The sequence below is a fragment of the Berghia stephanieae genome, chromosome 3 (genome assembly GCF_034508935.2).
Source record: "Berghia stephanieae isolate SIO BIC M18660-M18661 chromosome 3, UCSD_Bste_1.3, whole genome shotgun sequence".
Taxonomy (NCBI): Eukaryota; Metazoa; Mollusca; class Gastropoda; order Nudibranchia; family Aeolidiidae; genus Berghia; species Berghia stephanieae.
The window spans coordinates 94,099,781-94,120,700 of NC_088362.1; the positions used below are offsets into that span (position 1 = coordinate 94,099,781).

Sequence of the window (20,920 nt, forward strand, 5' to 3'; positions counted from 1 at the left end):
GTACATCGCTCAATCAAAAAATGCAGAAAGTCTGCCCACATATTTATAATGAATCGGGTTTGCCTTAGATGACAAAACAAACAAACAAACAAACAAACAACAACAACAACAACAACAACAACAACAACAACAACAACAACAACAACAAATGAGACAAACAGAAAAAAAAAAACAAGATTTTTAAAAATAATGAACAATAGAAGAGCACAATAATGAAAAACAACAACGAGATGATAACACATAAAAGATATTCGTAATAAATCGATAACTGATTAAATTACTCCAACTACTTGATTAAAAAAAAAAATCATCATAATCATAATAGTGATGATGACGATTAAAACAACAATAATAATAATAGTAAGTAAGTAGAAATAATAATAATAATAATAATAATAATAATAATAATAATAATAATAATAATAATAATAATAATAATAATAATAATAATAATAATAATAATAATAATAATAATAATAATAATAATAAAGTACAATAGTATAATATAAACATTAAAGTATATTACAAGCAAATAAAATTATAAAAACAAAAGTTTAAAAAATATCAATAGACATTAGGAATTAAAAAAATAATGGGAAAAAAAAAAACAAGTTACCCCTACCGGGATTTGAACTCTCGAACCTTAAAACTCAGAGTCAAACAGCTTATATCCACCAAGCCATGGTGTCACTGAACTCTTAGTGACATTTAATCATGTCTATTTAGATATTTAAAAATGGATTTGAATGCCACTTTTATTTTGATATTTTGAACTATGTTAATTGCATAAAAGCAGAAATTTTTTAAAAATTACGATCAAAATATTTTTACAGCTTTGAATCGGGCTGTCAGTTAGTGCATGTGTTCAATCTGGAAGTAGGTCAACAGTTTATTTCCATTCAACCGAGATTGTCGCACTTTTCACTCTCTCTATAAAAAAGAGTTCCTTATGGATACTGAATAGTGGCAAAGCACTATTCAGTATCTGATACTGAATAACCACTTCTAATCGAAAACAATAACACAACAGCGTCAATACAACAAGAATCAAAAATTCGACTGAATATTCCTAGGCCCACACAAAGTTGATTCACGACCGAACTGATCAATTAACCAACCAAAAAAAACAACAATAACAACAACAGTGGAAGCAATGCCATGGGCTTTGAGATTTTGATCTATGTTCCCAATCTCATTGGTAAGAAATAGAGTGATTTTGATAAATTAGAATTAGAGATCGCTGATCTTAATCTTGGTCTTGGTCAGTGGAGAGTGAGTGGCCAAGGACTAAACTCTAAAGTAGATATTGTGTTAATTAATAATCAAATTAAATCAACATCTTTGATTGGAAGGTATTCAATCAGAAAACAAAAAAACAACAACAACAGTGGAAGCAATGCCATGGGCTTTGAGATTTTGATCTATGTTCCCAATCTCATAGGTAAGAAATAGAGTGATTTTGATAAATTAGAGATCGCTGATCTTAATCTTGGTCTTGGTCAGTGGAGAGTGAGTGGCCAAGGACTAAACTCTCTAGAAAATAGAGACAGTCTTCAGTTAGATATTGACAATCTAGTCAACTGGGCAGACGATTGGCAACTGAAGTTCAACGCTGGAAAATGCACAGTGCTACATCTTGGAACGAAAAACAAAATCTTTCACTACGATATGAGACAGCATCACTGTAGCGACAGAACAGCTCTGAATAAGTCAAAACTTGAGAAGATTTGGGAGTACATGTTGATACTAAATTAAAATTCTCAAAGCATATAGAAACACAAGTTAATAAGGCAAACAGAATCCTTGGACTCATCAGAAGATCTTTTACCTATTTAGATGCAGCAACTATGAAAATACTATTTACTGCATTAGTCAGACCCCATCTCGAGTTCAGCAACTCAGTATGGTCACCACAATTTGAGAAAGATAAGAAACTTATTGAAGGCGTGCTTCGCAGAGCAACAAAAGTAATTCCTGGGTTGAAAGATAAGCAATATGAGGATAGACTGAAACGTATTGAAATTCCAAGCATGACATACAGACGAGTACGAGGTGATATGATTGAAACATACAAGTTTACACACAGTTTGTATCAAGTCGAGAGTAAACTTTTCGTGTTTGCAAACAATGGAACCAGAGGTCATAATTACAAGCTGCATAAACCAAGGTGTAACACATCGCTTAGGCAACACTACTTTAATCAACGTGTGATCGACCGCTGGAACAGTCTCCCTGAAACGGTGACCAATGCTCCAAGTGTCAACGCCTTCAAAAATAGCTTAGATAGCCACTTAGCAGATTACATGTTTAGCATAGTTGAACCGCCCATTAAGATCCCATCAAAGGGTTAGACGTATATACAGGTCAAAAGATCTGTTAGGGTTAGGGCCTTCAATTTATCAAAAAGTTTATATATTATAGATACAGGTCAAAAGATCTGTTAGGGCTTTTTATTGACTTTTATCTCGATGAACTGAATGCCAAGATCAGCAAAGGCACAAAACGCCTAATGCGCTGGAAAACTATACTATACTATACTATACTAATGTATATATTGTGTTAATTAATAATCAAATTAAATCAACATCTTTGATTGGAAGGTATTCAATCAGAAAATCAATTGCTTAAACTTAAATAGATTAAACACCCTACAATAATTATTTCCCTTTATTAATTTGTGGAATATAAATTCAATCCTTTAAAAAAAGAAATGTTGACCTGATTCTATTTTTTTTTTTTTCAAGCAAGCTTTTATAACGCTACAATTGAAATAAGTATACTCCATTTTTAGGTCTTTTTATCTTGTCAAAGTGAAGAGGTAGGAATTCTCCAATATTTAGATTTAGATGTCCAATTTACTACACAACTACTATTACATAGACCATTATTAATCTGTTGCATGAAAGACAATATATGCAATCGCCTACTTTTCGTCCCCTCATCCCGGGTCAAATGGGTGTTCCTTATTTTATTATTGAAAAGTTAGCAGCAATGAGCTATTTTAAGAAAGCAGTTCTGCAGAGCCATAAGGCCCATGAGGTGGGAGGCCTCTTGAAAGCTCTTAGTGCTAAGGGAAACAAATCAAATATTTCCTCAACAGTACCTTTAACAAACCCTAATAGGAAAAACAGAACCCTATCACATTTACTAAGACTTGTAACTAACCCTAATAGAAAAAAAATCCTCCGACCTCAAGCTAACCCTGATAGAAAAAAAAAACCTAGGACCTTTCAATACTTCACAAATCAAAATGGCGGCCAAGAATTAAAACAATGGTCAAATTAGGAAATTTTAAACTTTCATAAATCTGTCAAGGTTTGATCTAGAGTTTTTTAAATGCTTCTATATGATGACAAATTGAATAAATAAGCACATGACAAAAGATCCATGGCGAAAATACAAATTGAAAGTAATGCTAGCGCTAGGAGATTTCGGAAGGTCTCTCCATGAAGCCAGAGTTTATCCCAGTTTCAGTAATGTAAAATGGACAGTACAATTGCTCGTTATTTGATACCTTTTTGATTGGATGCTTGTCAATTGCAAAGTACTTTTTCCAGATCTAACAAACCTGGCTACTCAGTGTGTAGGCAGCGGAAAATGTGCGAAATTTCTTCCCTTAGGGTATATCATCAAAGTTCAAATTGCCAACTCAAATCAACAAACCCTAATGAAAGTCATATTGTGAGTCCAAAATGTACTACTAGACCAAAGCAACATAATTCATCAATATGGACCCCTATTTTAGAGTTCACTGTATTAATACTTCTGATGTGAAACGGAATTAATTATGATAAATATTTTCCAGTTAGTAAATGTACCTGTTTTATTTGGAAAAATGCTTTGATAGGACATCAGTTCAAATGATGAGACTTTCATTAGGCTGTCAATTTGTATGAATTTTTTTTTTTGTTGATCTGTTTTGTTTTTTGTTTTTTTAATAAACAGGTTATCTTCGTATCGTGCTTGCTGTCCTAGCTTTCATGTTGTTTTCACATCCTTCATGGTTTGTGATTCTTTACACAGCCTCTATTGCACTTGATGGTAAGACTTTTTATGTCGTTTGTTTTTTAAAAATCTTAAGTGACATAATAATGATAGTGATAACATTTTTGTAGAGCTTTTTATTCTTGTCTACATGATAATGTCCATAAGCACATAAGAGTGATCATATAATATAATCCCAAAACGTTTTTAACAATGCAGCTAAAATTTAATTTCGTTGAAAGACATTTTCTACATTGATAATATTTCATAAGTTGAATTTTATGTTAAGCTGAACATTAGGATTCATTCATTAAAGGATTGCTGAACATTATTTTTTTCGTACTTATTTCGGAAAAAATAAATGGACTTACCCCTAGAAATAAGTCAGTGAAATTTTGTATGGCATTTTGTATATATAGTGATGCCAAAACTCCGGTCTGGAACAAAAAATTCCAGGTTCCGGACAACTTCCGTCAAATTCCGGTGAGGTCAACTTGTTCCAAGGATAACCCTCCCCCCCCCCCCTCCAACCACCACATCATCACTACCGCTACTACTACAACCACCACCACCACATCGTCATTACCACTACTAATACAACACCACCACCACCACATCATCACTACAACTACTACTACAACCACCACCACCACATCATTACTGCTACTACTACAAAAACAACCCCCACCACCTTCACATCATCACTACCACTACTACTGCAACCACTACCACCACATCATCATCACTGCAACTACCACTACTACTACAACTACCACTACAACATTGCTACCACTACTACTACAACCACCACAACCACATCATCACTACCACTACTACTACAACCAACCACTACCACATCATCATCACTACCATTTGTACTACAACCACCATTACCACCACATCATCATCACTACAACCACCATTACCACCACATCATCATCACTACCACCACTACTACAAGCACCACCACATCATCACTACCACTACTACTACAAGTACCACCACCACCTCATCATCATCACTACCACTGCTTCTACAACCACCACCACCGCATCATCATCACTACAACCACCATCACCACCACATCATCATCACTACCATCACTACTACAAGCACCACCACATCATCACTACCACTACTACTACAAGCACCACCACCACCTCATCATCATCACTACCACTGCTACTACAATCACCACCACCGCATCATCATCACTACAACCACCATCACCACCACTACTACTACTACTACAACCATCAGCACCACATCATCATCACGACCACTACTACTACAACCACACCACCACATCATCACTACCACTACTACAACCACCACCACCACATCATCATTACCACTACTACTACTACTACACCACCACCACCACATTATCATCACTACCACGACCACTACTACAACTACCACCACATCATCATCACTTCCACTACTACTACAAGCACCACCACCGCTTCTTCATCATCATCACTACCACTGCTACTACAACCACCACCACATCATCATCACTACCACTACTACTACAACAATCACCATCACTACCACATCATCACCACTACTACTACAACCACCACCACCACATCATCATCACTACAACTACTACTACTACTCTACAACATCATCATCATCACGACCACTACTACTACAACCACCACCACCACATCATCATTACCACTACTACTACTACTACCACCACCACCACATTATCATCACTACCATGACAACTACTACAACCACCACCACATCATCATCGCTACCACTACTACTACAACCACCACTGCCACATCATCATCACTACCATTTGTACTACAACCACCATCACCACCACATCAACAACACTACCACCACCACATAATTATCATCACGACCACAACTACTACAACCACTATACCACCACCACCACACATATTCCACCTCACTCACTACCCTACTACAGCAACAACCACTATCACATCTTCATCATCACTACTACTATTACTATAACCACCAACACTACATCATCCTCACTACCACCAGTACTACAATCTCTACCATTAGGTTTTGGCGCTTTACTTTATAAACAACAATAACGATTACACACACTTCCCGTAGATTGTCCTGATGACATGAAACAGTACTGTAGAATTTAAACAATAATAATTATACTTGAAATGTTTATAAATAGCTTCTTGTATGAAAAAGTTGAGCACTATTATTTCATGGTTTTTCCTTATGTAATTTATTTATATATGTATATATATATAGAATACAAATTGTCACTCAAATTTTTTGTGGCCGAAACATTCTCTTTACACGTCCTCAGTCGGCGTAATCCTTAATAATTATTACCCACCAACACTCATAAATATATATATATATATATATATACATATATATATATATATATATATATATATATATATATATATATATATATATATATATATATATATATTATATATATATATATATATATATAAGGATTACTATACTGAAGTATATATATATAGAGAGAGAGAGAGCAATATATGTAATCATTTCACCTTGATACGTAACATTAATCGAAGGAGTCAGAATTGGACCACTTCGGGTTGAATAGAAATAAAACTCTATATTATAATATGAGGTTTGCCAGTTTGTTCTCGCATAATTTTTTTTCTTCCTCTCGTAGGATTCGATGGATACATAGCCAGAAAACTGTGTCAAACATCAGTGTTTGGAGCTTGGGTATGTTATTTTCATTTCTTTCACAGCTTTTATTCAATGTTTTACACGCATATACAGTCATGTCTCACCAATCAAAAAAAAAATAAAAAATTTCTCGGCATTTTGTCCAGATTACAAAGACATATGCGGATAGAGGAATCAGGCCCTAAAGTGTACAAATAAAGAAGGAAAAAATCTGTCCACAGGCAACATGTCATAATGGCATTCTGCCAACCAGTACGATTAATCGTATTTTAGTACGAATTTTGGACCCCGAATACGCGAATACGATTTTAGTGGATTTAATACGATTTTTTAAAAGATGTGTGATGTGAATGAACTTGATGATACATTTGATGCATTGATACACACATGTCGTACACCAACAGTTGACCGTGTTTCTGAATGAATGATGCATCACATATTTAAAACTATAGTTATCATTTCAGTTGCTTATATGATGCCGGTTTTCACCAATATTTTTCTCATATATTTTTGAGGATTTGCGTAGAATTATGCATATAAGCTTGTTTTATACTTTAAATACCAGGTAGTCTCAGACCACATTTAAACTTTTGCCACTTATTAAATAGAAAATTCTAAGTGAAAATTTAATTTAACCAACATCTTTGACTATGAAGCCTTCAATTAAAAACTGTATTGCTAATTAACTTAAACATAAATGGGTTATTTCCCTTTATAATAACTAAATTACTCTATTTTGATTTATAAAATTTATAATGATCTTTTTTTTTTCTTTATTATTTTGTATTGAATTACAAAGTGGGCAGCTTTAAGAACGGTATTTGGTTCAAAATGGATTTTTTAGAACCATTTTAGAAGTATGTAGCTTGTCTCTCCATATTACATACTTTGCTGATTTCCCATCATTTGACCAAAGTAATAGTATTAGTAGTATATAGAAGTAATAGTAGTAGAAGGAGGAGGAGTAGTAGTAGTGAATGCTCAAAAAAAAAAGAGAGAGATATGGATCATTAGATAACATATATGGAAAATATCTTGCTACTGTTGCAAATTGTCATCTATTGAATTGAAGACCACTCTTCCAGATATTTTATCTCAAAACTTTCTCATAACTGATGTAGTGGGCTAGCAGATATCACCATCACAACTTCATCAGCATCTCTTACCATCAACGTCATGACATCATCACTTCTACAACTGCCATCACAGCATTGTCACTGCCACAACCACCACCACATCACTTCTACCACCACCGCCACCACAGCTTCATCATCATCACCACCACCACCACTAGAGCACCATCGCTACACCAACCAACACTTCTTCCATTGACACTAGCATCAATACTACCAACATGTTAAGGATCTTTTGGTAATTTCTTTGAGTGTTTCGAAAGCAATTTCCTTTGATATTGCTATTTCTGAGCCTTATGCTAATTTTAAATGGCCATTAAGTTTTAGTTTCTCGATAAATCGATAATTTTGTAATCACTAGAGATTGCTTGAATGATGAAGATCAGAGTTTATTTTGATTTGGGATTGATGTTAGCTTTTATATAAATTTTTGTATAGTGTGCACTTTTTTTCCACATGTGCGAACAAAATACACTTTTTTGCTAAAAAATACACTTTTTAGGGTCATGGAATACACTTTTCATCCTGGGAAGGTTGGCAGGTCTGTAATGGAGACATCCGGATTGTGGAGCTCTGGATATGAGAGACACTATTGTATATATGTAAATCAAAAATGTATCTATTTGCACTGACTGACTTGCAGATGGGATTCCTGGCCTCCCATATTGGGCAGGGTGGCACTTACTGTGTCTTCTATCCCCTTATAGCTGTTTTCCAATTTGCCTTCTGTCTTTGTCTTGGAATGAAATTACTTGGTTTTGTCCTGACCCTGGCCAGAGTCCTTGGCTGGTCAAATGCATAGTTTTTTTTTTTTTTGGGAGATGACATCTTTTTCCTTGTAAATCATCTCTCTGTTATTTGTTGTTATATATATGTTATTTTGAATGTATAATGTAAGCATTTGAGTGTATTCCTTTTTGTTGGATCTTGTGCTTCTGTCTGGATGAGACTTATAGATGATCTCAAACTAAGTACATTGATTGTTTGCTCTTGGAATCTACATCTGGTCCCTATTTGTTCAGTTCCCAGTTTCCCTTTGTCTTCCTTATGCTTGGGTGCTTTAATTGTAATTCTAGAACTTGACTATCCCATTTTCTTCCTTTTTACTGGCGCTGATCTAACCTAAATGTGTTGCATGCGCCGTAAAACCCTTAAAAACAAACAAATATCTTATCTTCTCATCTATTGCAACCATCAAATTGAAGTAAAGCTGTCTCGCCCTGCCCCTGTAAAGAAAGAAAAAGATAAACCAAAGAGGCTGTCATTATCTTCTGAACAACCTATGGACAATTGGTGCTTGTATTGACAGGGAATCCTATGACTCTGCCCTGTACCCAACTTTTTATAACTTTAATGATCTGTTAGTTTTTCTGTACTGGAATGCTGTCAGGTTTAGGTGGGTTGTTTCAAGATTTAAAATTTAAGTTGTGGAGGCATGTGTTCAGACCAGGAATCAATCGAGAATTTCCAAATTTATATGCATTTTTTATTGACGGTATTTTCAATTCAGTTAAATCTATAGAATCTGACAGCTATTGGTTTATAGATTTATCAATCATACCTTAGTTTTTGGGGTTTTTATTAACATATATATTTTTTTTTCAATGAAGATGTACATATTTACAAAAGAAGTGTTGTAAAAAATGAATATAACAGCTTAAAACAAAACAGGACAAAATGTCCAGCAAGGATATTTCAGTCTCAGACCCCTCCTCAGCCAACATTAAAAATAATTGAAACAGAAATGCAGTACAATACATATGTCAATATATGCAGAAGATCAAACATGAATCTAATCACATGAACAATAAATGTGCAATTTATGTCATATGATGTTGTTAAGCTTTTATAAATTGTACCAAGATACTTAATAATCAAGAAAAAATATTAGTGGGCTTGTCGTTTTATGATTTTAATGATGCGCTTTGATCTTGACATGTATAATAAATTTTGTTTGTTTGTTATACTTCTAACAGCTTGATGTCGTTGTTGATTTGTTTAGCAGGGGTTATTTGTGGTGTGCTCTATTTCGGGTAAGTTGACATAACTCGTTATTCTATATGTAGTGAGTAACAAAATTGTATTCAAGATTTTAAAAATAATTCCCCGGACACCTATTACAAGGGATTGGTTGAAAAATTTTAAAAATAAATGGGTCACATCAAAGTTTGCTATTCCAGTTTTTGTATTTCGTACATTCAGATTACACAGCAGAGTGTCATTGTCTTTAACTTGATATTTTTGATAATACTTATGAATTTCAATTATTTTATTTTCTGTTCTTATTTTTTGAGGTGTGTTTGTGTATGTGTATCGGCATTTGACTATGGCTAATTTTGTCCCGTTGTTTTGTATATCTTTATGAGACAAATTATATGCATATCATCAATACTACTGTTTTTATTTTTACATGATATTTGCATTTGAATATAACTGTACAAGCCAATTTTATTTTATACTAAGTGACTGACTTGGGAGAGGGGAAGTACTGAGCTAGGGTTGAGTTAGTTTACTGGAGACATTGACAAAGTACTTTGTGTCTGATCCACTTTAAATCCAATTTCATTATCAACAGGGTAGTAAGCTAGAGGGATGGTCGATATGTAATAAATTTGGAGTATATGTGATAGACTTCAGGTGATACCAGTAGGAACATGTGTGTTAACTTCGTTACCTATATATAAATATTTCTCCTTTGTCACATTTTGACGCAGTATTTTTAACTAACTTTTTTAAAAACAGTCTGGCTATATTGTGGCCTTTTTGGAATGGCTTACATTTGTGTCAACCCATTCAAAAGGAGAGGATTGGAAGAGACCTGAGTCTAACTTTCCACTGTTGGTGAAAAAAGTAATGGAAAAGGGTGAGTGCCATCAGGTTTCGTATTCTAATGTCCAGATTCAATTCCAAAATGGCTCCAAAAATTCACTTCTGACAATCTCAGTTATAAACAGGTCCTTAAATGTAACAGTGTAAATCAAAACGCTATTTTGCATTGCAATAAGTTCTATTAGGCTACAAACTGAGTGCATTCATTTTCCTTTTCGACCCATCTCCCAGTCAGAATAAAAATTTAAGAAAACCAAATGTAATATATTTTTTATCTCGTTCACTTTTCAGTTCGTGAACATCCGGTGTGTCATCAATGCCATTCATTATGTATTTTCTTGAGCAATCGGGGGTATGGCAGTTTTTAAAAGTGGTCAATTTGTTTTCAAATTTTGTTGTTTTGATTTCAGATTCTTAATCAGCATCAAATAGGTTTGATAACAAGAACTATGTGTCTACTCAAAAATATTGACAAAATTAGAAATGAATTTTGATTAATCTGTTTTTAATGTCAAATTTTTGAGTCAGGGAGAGGTAGGTGAATAAAAGGTTTCGTTTTTCTTCCGACTCTTGATCAACATCAAATTTATAATAGGTTTGATGTAAGATACAACATGTCTGTGAAAACATTAGTGAAATAAGAAATAGTTTTGGGATTTTCATAGGCCAATCAATAGAGATACATGACATATCGTTTTTGTGTTTGTAGTTGTTTTTTCACAATTGGATTCGGACTGTAACCAAATCCTTATTTCGTGATGGTGGTAAGTGTTGGTATTGAGTTGAAAGTGACATATTGCAGGTCTGATAACCCACATTGTATGGGCTCATTGTTAGTAGTAGTAGTAGTAGTAGTAGAAGAAGTAGTAGTAGTAGTAGTAGTAGTAGTAGTAGTAGTAGTAGTATTTTAAAAAAATTATTATTATTATTATTATTATTATTATTATTATTATTATTATTATTATTATTATTATTATTATTATTATCATGATTAATAATATTATTACACTCCAGCGGGTTTCCTCTAACTCATTAGATTGTCCCGAATTTTTTCCTTATTATTATTTGTTATCATTCCATTCCTTCCTTCAACTAATTTTACCTCAATCACAGTTTCCTCGTACTAATTTCACCCAGCCAGTATAGAAGAAAAGAATAATTAGAGGGTTATTACTGCGACCAGTGCTTTCAACCACTGATGATTTACTGTGATATTGACGGTTACGTCATGTGTGAATCTGTTTACACTGCAGGTGTGTGTATACAATATGATACACACGCAGACTCACACAGCCTCTCACACACTCTATTGTCGTTTCGCATAACTGACACCTCTCTGCTCATTCGTATCACTTCACCGATCATTCTAATTTCAATGCCATGCGCCATGATTTGCTAATGGTTGGCTACGACAGTATGTGAAGTCGGGGGAGCAGCTCAATATAAACACTACACATGAACCACTTTTTTTGGTTTGGACTGGTGGATGATGTCAATTGCAGAACTACCCTCTCCTGGCCAGTGGAGTTGTTGTAACAGTAGGGTCATGTGTTCGAGCCCCCCATCACCGCAAAGTTATTTTGGCACTTTTTTATTTACTCCAATTCTTGTTATTATCAACATAAGTGCCTGCTTCACTCACTTTTCTGAATTGATATTCACCCACAATATCTCTATTATCTTCTGGCACTTTTCTACTTTCTCACTTGGTGTGGTTACTGACCTCCCATAGTGGACAGGGAGGCACTTACCATGTCTTCTATCTCCTTATATCTGTTTTCCAACATGCTGTCTGTCATAGTCTTGGAAAGAGATTACTTGGTTTTGTCCGGGCCCTGGCCGGATTCTACCCTAGCTTGGAGGGAAACAGTCAAATGTATATTTAGAGTTTTGTGAGATCGCAGTGTTATGTACTGTATTATGTTTTGTTTACATACTCTTACCTCGTACACCAATTCTGAATTGGGTTACAAATGAAAAATCACGTGACTGCCAGTTCATGTTGGACTGTTTAGAAGGCTGAATGCATTTTGTTTTGACTATTTAATTAGTGCAATTTATTGTGTTTTTCATGATTTTGATTTGACTTTCTCATACACTATCGGATATGTTATGCTATATCCTGTTTGGTTTTATTTATAATTTATATTGGCTATGTGATAATGGTTCTTTATAGGTTTTTAAAAGTTTTAAAATTACTCATCACTTGCTTCCAATCAATAATGGACCCGATATTTTTGTTATGGCATAGTAAGGGACTTCTATCCACGTGAGGGAGAAAATTCTAACAGTCCCTATAAATACCCCAAGGGGTTGTTGACAAAATAATAAAACAAACAAGAATAGAAAGGGATAGATGTAGAGACTTAATAAGACAGGAAAATGTGTCATAAAAGTAAATAAGAATCCAAAACGTAAACAATGGCGGTTTCTAATCTGGGGTCTTCATAAGTAGTGGGCAGGGACAATCACGCCTCTAATTTGGAATTAGGACAGTTCATTGTCGAGGGCTATATTTCATTGACAAATCAATCAGGGAATTAGAATTTACTTAATTATTTATGGGATACAATTGATATTAGACCGATTTTGAAACCGGGTCTTATGCACCTAAGAAAATTTTCAGAATCACAGTGTTCAAATAAAGAAGAAAAAACTCAGTGGCAACCATCCTGGATAATGCAGGCATCCAGATTGTGGAGTTCTGGATTAGGGAGACCAGACTGTATTTATGTATATTTTTAATCGCCAATCCTTTTGTATGCTGTGTTTACAGGCTAATATGAAGATTCATGAAGTCTTCATTTTGATTTTTAGAAAAAATGAAATTGAGCCATGTTTGCAAAGAACAAACTGTTTCTTAGATGAGTGTTTTATTTTTCTCCCTTGATTGTTCATCTCATCTGAATATCCTCAGGTTTTAAAACACCACTGGGTATTATTGCTGTGGGCAGCATACACGTTTTACCTCTTTGGTTATATGGATATGAGTCTCGATTCTTTACTGATTCCTTGGCTTTTCCACTGTGGAGTCAATTCATGGGCATTGCCATACTCACCTTTGGACGAACCTTAGGTGCTGCTGTGGAGGTAAGACATGATAAATTCTACTGTCCATGAAAATTGGGGGGAAATTATTTTTTAAACATTCATAACAATATGTAAATAGACACATTCGCATAATGCATTTCTCTTCTCAGGGAAACTGGTCGGATGTGCAGTTTTGACCCTATACATTCTAGGGGAAATCATGGTTTGAATTAAAGTCCCTTTCTTTGTTTAAGGGACCAAGAGAAAGACGTTGTTTTCTTCACATTACAACTTGGAGACTTTTATATAGGACACAACTTCATTTCACTCATCAAGTTGAAAAGCTTAAAAGCATCATATTAATGTTAGTGCAATTTTTCAAAGGCTGCCATCTACTTGGATAACCAGAATGTTGATATATTATCTGTACAGATCTTTCATTTATATTTATGGTATACAGTTACAGAGATATGAATTTTGAATAAAAAGCGGATTGTGTAAGTCAGTCTGTTGGGTGTTTTTCCCTCTTTTTGTCCAATGTTTGCTTTTAAGCCATCTCTCTTTTTTGATATACCTACCTACCTCTGGATACCTCTGTATAGAGCTTTTAGACTTGGTGTAGTCTCCTTCGCTCCTCCTCATCTATTAATGATTGGACCAATTTTTATAATTGAACTTGTTTCCTAGGATGTTGCTTATCTCCAGCTCTTCTTTGAATTTATTCAATTTTTTTGCTGATACTGTGGTTTCTTGCAGTTTATTCCAGTTATTTACAATTCTAGATGAAAAAAAGTTCCTTCTTTCATTTGTTTTAAAACGTTCTTTTTCCAGTTTCTTGCTGTTTCCTCGTGTCTGAATGTTCTTGTTTGGTTTAAGAAATCCTGCCTCTACCCTGTCTATTCCCTTTACTATTTTATATGTTTGGATCATATCTCCCCTTCTTCTCCTGTAATCTAAGGTCGGGAGATTTAATTCTTTCAATCTCTCACAGTAGGTTTTGTCTTTCAGGTGTGTGATAAGTTTTGTTGCTCTCCTTTGCACTCTTTCCAAACAGTCTTTGTCTCCCTCAAACTTCGGATACCATATGTAGTTAGCATATTCCAGCTTTGATCTAACCATAGTCTTGTAGATGGTAGTCATGTGTTTTGTTTTTCAGATTCTTGAAATTTCTTTTCACTATTCCAAGTGTTTTACTAGCCTTAGATTGAACATCTTGAATTTGCTTCTTGAAGTTTAGCTTCCTATCAATAAATACTCCTAGGTCTTTTTCCCCATTGGATTTCTGCAGGGGTTTTTCTTTCATTATATAGTTTGCTTCTCTATTGTTTTTTCCAAGGTGAAGAACTGCACATTTATCTACATCGAACTCCATCTGCCATATTTCGGACCATTCTTCAAGCTTTTTCAAATCTTGTTGTAAGGTGTTTCTTTCCTCTTCTGTATTAGCTACTCCATAGAACTTAGTATCATCGGCAAAGATTTCACGTTTAGATGATAGATTGTCTGGCAAGTCATTGATATAAATCAGAAAGAGAACTGGTCCCAGTACACTTCCTTGTGGAACTCCACTTGTTACCAGTCTCTCCGCTGATGCTGTTCCATTCACTATCACTTTTTGTCTTCTATCTTTGAGGAAATCTCGGACCCATTTGACTGTCTGATCATTAATTTGATACTGTTCCAATTTCCTGATTAGGCGCCAGTGTGGAACTTTGTCAAATGCCTTTCTGAAGTCGAGGTATATGACATCTAAATTGTTGCCTAATTCCAGGTCTCTCGTCCAGTCATCCATTGTTTCAAGTAGGTTTGTTACTGTAGACCTTCCCGCATGAAACCATGTTGATCTTTGCTAAATAGTTTGTTCTTGGTCATATGATCAACTATTTCTTCTCTAATCAGCTGTTCCATGAGCTTGCAGACGACAGATGTCAGGCTCACTGGTCTGTAGTTTTCTGGATTTTTTCTGTCTCCCTTCGTGAATATGGCTGTGATGTTAGCTTCTTTCCATTCCCTTGGTAGTCTTCCTTCTTTCATCGACTGGTTAAATATCTTGGTTAGGGGTTCTACTAGCTGCTCTGCTAAGTTTTTTAGAATGTAAGGATGAAGTTTGTCAGGTCCAGGTGATTTACTCTCCTTTAGGTTTTGTAGTCTCTTCATTACTCTCTCTTCAGTAATCGGCCATTGTGTAGTATCTGTATTACTTCTTTTAGCAATATTTGGCAAGTTTTTCTGGTTCTCCACTGTAAAGACACTTGCAAAGAAGAGATTTAGCACCTCTGCCTTGTCTTCATCTTCAGATGCCCAAGTGCCATCTTCTTTTTTTATGTCACAGGTTCCCTGTCTTGTCTTCATTTTACTGTTTACATAACTCCAGAATACCTTAGGATTTTCTTTCGTTTCCTCTGCTATCTTGTTCTCATACTTTTGATGCGCTAGTCGGACTATTTTAGTAGTTGCGTTTCTCACTCTTTTGTATTTGTCCCAATCCTCTTCCTTTTTGCTTCTAGAGTATCTTCTATTTACTGCCTTCTTCTTCCGTAATGCCTCTCTCACTTCCTGCGTCATCCAAGGTTGATTTCTTCTCCCAACCCGGTTCCCTCTGCTTTTCGGGATGTTTTTCTCGAAGCATTGGTTAAGTACTCTGGTAAATCTACTCCAGTTGTTTCCTACGGTGTCCTCGATTAGTATTTCCTCCCATTTGATATGCCCCAGTTCCTCTTTCATACTCTCTAGATCAGCCTTCCTATATCTGAGTGTCAGTTTTTCATCTACAGTCTCTGATGTAGCCCTCAGTTTTAGGAATATGGTCGCATGGTCGCTTTTTCCCAGTGGGTGACTCAGTCTTAGGTCGATAATGTCATTTTCTTCCTCCATCAATATCAAGTCCAATACGTTGGGCTTCTGGTTTTTTCTCTGTCTAGTGGGTTCTTTTATTATCTGCTGTAGGTAGCAATCTTCAATGGTTTCTATGAAACTTTCCTCCAGGCTTCCCTTTTTTGGGTCGTCCATCCCTTTCCACTCCAGTTCCGGCACGTTGAAGTCTCCCATAATAATTATCTCTGAATGCTTTTTTTGTGATGCTCTCCTTATCATCTCCAACATTCTCTCATTATTTTCTCCTGTGCTATTTGGGCTCCTATAAATTACTCCTACTAGTATCTGACTTTGTCCAGTTACTCCAATCGAGCACCAAGCGCTCTCCCTAAAGTCGTGATCTGTGAGTTCCTCTATGGGGTTAACCTTGAGGTTCTCCCTCACCAATAAGTATACTCCTCTGCAGGAAGTTTCAAAATCTCTGCTAGCTATTATAGTGTATCCCTCAATACCTAACTCTGCTATGGTTGGGTGTGTTGTTGCATTCTTTGGCTTAGCTTCTGTTATTGCTATCACATCTGGATCTTCTTCTTCTGCCATAGCCTTTAGCTCTTCTCTCTTATTCATTACATTGTCTGCGTTCGTGTACATGAACTTCAGAGTTTTTTTCATATTCACTTGCTGCCCCTCCTTATCATTTACCATTACTTCTCTTTATTGAATTTTCTTGTTGTCTTCGAATCCTTGCTCAGAAACATTTTGGGCAATTGGACTGACACGTTTCCCATATAGTCATTCCTCGTCCCAGTCCCAGTCATTTCCTCCAACATCGCTGTCTCTCTTTCTTTTTTGTTCTCTAAACTTTTCCCTGAAGATGACCCTTTTCCTATATATGACCACATCTTCCCCTGCTTCTCGTCTTCTCTTCAGCTCCTCTCTTAATTCCTTGGCCTGCTCTCTTTGCATAATTGTTTGGTCAGCTCCAATATACACCTTCTGTAAGCATTCCCGTTTAATGTCCTTCAATTGTTTGCTGTTCCTAAGAGCAGTGTTACGCTGATCTGTTGACATCAGACTTATTTTCATGGGTCTTGGTCTATCTTCTCTTCTGCCCAATCTGATCACTTGCTGATATCATAAACATTTTTGTTTTTAGATTTTGTGTTGTTTGTTTTATTTTGTTTGTTTTGTTGGGCTGTTTTGTTTGTTTGTTTTTTGGAGGGGGGGGGGGGGTTGTTTGTTTGCTTGGTTTTTTTTTTTTAAGTTTAAGGTCTGGATTTTGACACCCAGGCTTAACCAATTTTTATATTGTCTTTCAGATGTTTTATATCAAAGAATATGTACTTCATCTCTTGGACTCAGAACCAGTTGCAACCAAGTAATCATGTTACACCAACACACAAGTATCAAGTTTTATATTAAATCTCTGATTAATGATAAGTCAAGAGCTGATAGTGCCTATATATTGTTAGTTTATATATAATATGGCAATGAAAGAGAGGACTATCTGTCACCCTTTCTCCATATTCTCATTTGTTTGTGTCACACTTCTGATGCAGGTATTGGCAACATTCAGGCTGACACATCCTGTCTTTGGAGAGATGCCACTTTTTATTTTCACTTGTTAATTAATTTCATAAGGGTTTTGTGGAAAATTGAATTGTCACACAAAATTCTCATCACAAATGATTCATGATTTCCAACATTTTCAAAATAACGTGTTAATGTGCACAGAGCATTTTTCAAATATGAAATAGATGAATGAAATTTGTAAGAAAAAAACAAAGATCTTAAAGCGATTAATATTCTGTATACTTACTTATTTTGTTTTTATTTCGGGAGATTCATACCATTATAAACAGTTCACAAAGTTGATTTTAAAGATGATATTAAAAGATGTGATTATGATGATAATAGAGGGAGGTTAACAATATCATAATCATATTGCCATAAATATTAAAACTATTGTTTTTCATGTAATTTTATTTTTATACAAATTTCCTTACTTGCTTTTTATTTATGTTATTTTAATATCCTGTGATACAAAATGTCTGACAATTTCGAATTATCTATTTAATGCAATCAATGTCTTGGTTTAAAATCCATCCATGCTTAAAATCAAATATACTCAGCTCAACGATTTATACAATTTCATATTTTAAATAATATCTCATATTTATTTTTATCAAAATGCAGTGATGGTCTTACATTATTGTTGTGGTTTTAACATTCCCGTATTTAAAGCCTGCTGTTCAGGCATAGAAACTGCCAAAAAGTTATGATCTAAATGTCGTCTTGTTTGTTTGCCTTTTTGTTTGCTTGGTTGTTTAGAGGCTATTGGTTTATTCTTAATGACTGTTGATTAGCTTCAATCATTGTGATGAGCCATTCTCTTCTTTTTGTCTTGTTTTCAAGATGTATAGACAACATTTAAAAAGTGCGTCTGGTTAGATGAGAATTTATGAAATGTTGTGAACAATTCAGCAGGAATTTCCCTCGTGTTATCAGTTAATCAGTTGATTATGTGATTTTACTTGATACTGCCTCCTGTACTTGGTGCTTTTAAAGGGTTGTTTTAATGTAAATTCGATGTTTCTATTTAAGATCAAAATAATCTACTATGTGGATTTTTCATACATTAAGACACAAGTCTTACTTACTAGACTTAAACCTAATCATTACGACTTCTAAGAGTCAACAAGCTATGCATATGTTACTCTCTTAAAAACTGTTTTTAACAATCAAAATTCTATTTTGTGTCCATATAATTTTTTTTTTCAAAATTGATGGATTAATACATTTTGATGCAAAGAGATAGAGGATTACTCATTTATAAATGGTAAAACCAGTCCGCACCTGATTCAATTTGGATATCATGAAATACAGACTAGGGTTAAAAGATGAATTGGCCTTATAGTAGATCAATTCCAAATGAACTCAACAAAAGTACAAACTAGACAGATTATCAAATTTCAGATTTCCCTCCATCATCATCATCAGCCAGCTTTACTCATTTTTTTCCGCCAAATGCTTTCCTCTTATGGAACAAGCTACCGGTTTTTATCAAGCTTCTGAAGTACAAACTAGCTGTACCATTTTTTCTTTTTCTTTTGGATATGCAATATCAACAGTAAACCTTAGTCTTACTGAGTCAGTCAGTTTATTCGAGGTAGAAGACTCAATGTTTCGTGTAGGATTAGGACAGGGTGTCCAGGCAAGTCAGATTTTGGTCAGATGGTTGTTGGTTGGTCGGATAACGGGTCTGTAAGTTGGATAAATAAAAATTTGGTCAGTGAAATTGACGCAGGTCAGCAGTCGCAAATATCAGGTTCTATAAGACAATAAAAATGGCGTGATCAGGTTAACTTCAATGGACTGATTTTTATTTCTGGTTGGTGTAAGTGACTCCCCTTTACCTCTTTTGCGATCTTCTGAAACGGGAGATGGAAAGCGTCGTTTTGCCCCTTGCTTGGCAGTATCAACAATATCAACAGGTGATTTAACGCCAGTATAAAAAAAGGATAGTTGAAGTCAAAATATTTAGTAAGAAAAAAAAACAAAACAACGGAACCAGTGCTCAGTTCTGACCAATAGTCACTCTGCAACGGCGGGGGTACTGTCCATTGTGCGCCAGCACCTGTGGGTCGTCAGTACTAACAATAGCCACTTCAGGTGTTTTGTTACTGATGGACAAAGAAAAGAAGGCCCTTGACTTTATATTGACATTTTCATTTAGTGTATTTCATGATATTCATAGTAGCAATACAACTGTACACTTTGTTAATTTGATTACATGGAGGTGATACATATTCGCTAAAATGTATTCTGTTGATCTCTTGAAAAAAGAAACATGTACATATATTTATTATTGAGCACAGATTCTTTGTTCAAGTTTATGTCTTGCCCAAATATCAATGTTTTTTTCATAACTTTTGTTAACTGTACGCAACATACTTTAACTTTAATAAACTACCTTTTTATGAAAAGAAATATTTGCTTCTTTGAATTGTATACTCGCGAGTAAAAGAAACTGCCTGACTGGATGGGGTTCCCTACCTCCTATAGTGGGCAGGGAGGTACTTGCTGTGTCTTCTATATCCCTATACCTGTTTTCCAATTGCTTTCTGTCTTTGTCTTGGAATGAGATTACTTAGTTTTGTCCTGACTCTGACCGAAACCTTGGCTGGAGGAGAACAGTCCAATGTATAGTTATAGTTTTAGGAGGTGATATTTTTTCCTTGTAAATCATCTCTCTGTTATATACTGTTATTTTTTTTTTTTTTAACATATGATTTGTAAACATTTGAGTGTCTTCCTCTCAGTGGGTTCTTGTGCTGGTGTCTGGGTGAGACTTTTAGGTGATCTCAATTTAAGTACACTGATGGTGTGCTCTTGGAATCTGTATCTGTTCCCATTTGAACTATTCCCCTTTGTCTTACTTTTTCCTC

General features: G+C 35.0%; 1 protein-coding gene across 2 annotated transcripts; it reads left to right on the forward strand.

Annotated features, from left to right (window-relative positions):
* Positions 1–940: 940 nt before the first annotated feature.
* Positions 941–20,462, forward strand: LOC144968875 (uncharacterized). Of its 2 annotated transcripts, none has more exons than XM_078907687.1 (7): positions 941–1,198; positions 3,946–4,041; positions 6,647–6,702; positions 9,776–9,832; positions 10,542–10,662; positions 13,546–13,718; positions 17,792–20,462. In XM_078907687.1, the coding sequence occupies exons 1-7, from the start codon at positions 1,159–1,161 to the stop codon at positions 17,852–17,854; spliced, it is 606 nt and encodes a 201-aa protein (XP_078763813.1). In that variant the 5' UTR covers positions 941–1,158; the 3' UTR covers positions 17,855–20,462. The 2 variants fall into 2 exon arrangements, with proteins under 2 accessions (XP_078763813.1, XP_078763814.1); XM_078907688.1 differs by lacking the exon at positions 941–1,198 and adding an exon at positions 1,354–1,441.
* The last annotated feature ends 458 nt before the right edge of the window (positions 20,463–20,920 follow it).

What these genes read in the sequence shown, in the direction of transcription:
- LOC144968875 (XM_078907687.1), top strand. Translation starts at nt 1,159, where the DNA reads ATGGGCTTTGAGATTTTGATCTATGTTCCCAATCTCATTG. An exon ending in CATCAGTGTTTGGAGCTTGG is followed by an intron (nt 6,703 to 9,775) that starts GTATGTTATTTT and finishes TACTTCTAACAG; the next exon opens with CTTGATGTCGTTGTTGATTT. An exon ending in TGTGGTGTGCTCTATTTCGG is followed by an intron (nt 9,833 to 10,541) that starts GTAAGTTGACAT and finishes TTTTAAAAACAG; the next exon opens with TCTGGCTATATTGTGGCCTT.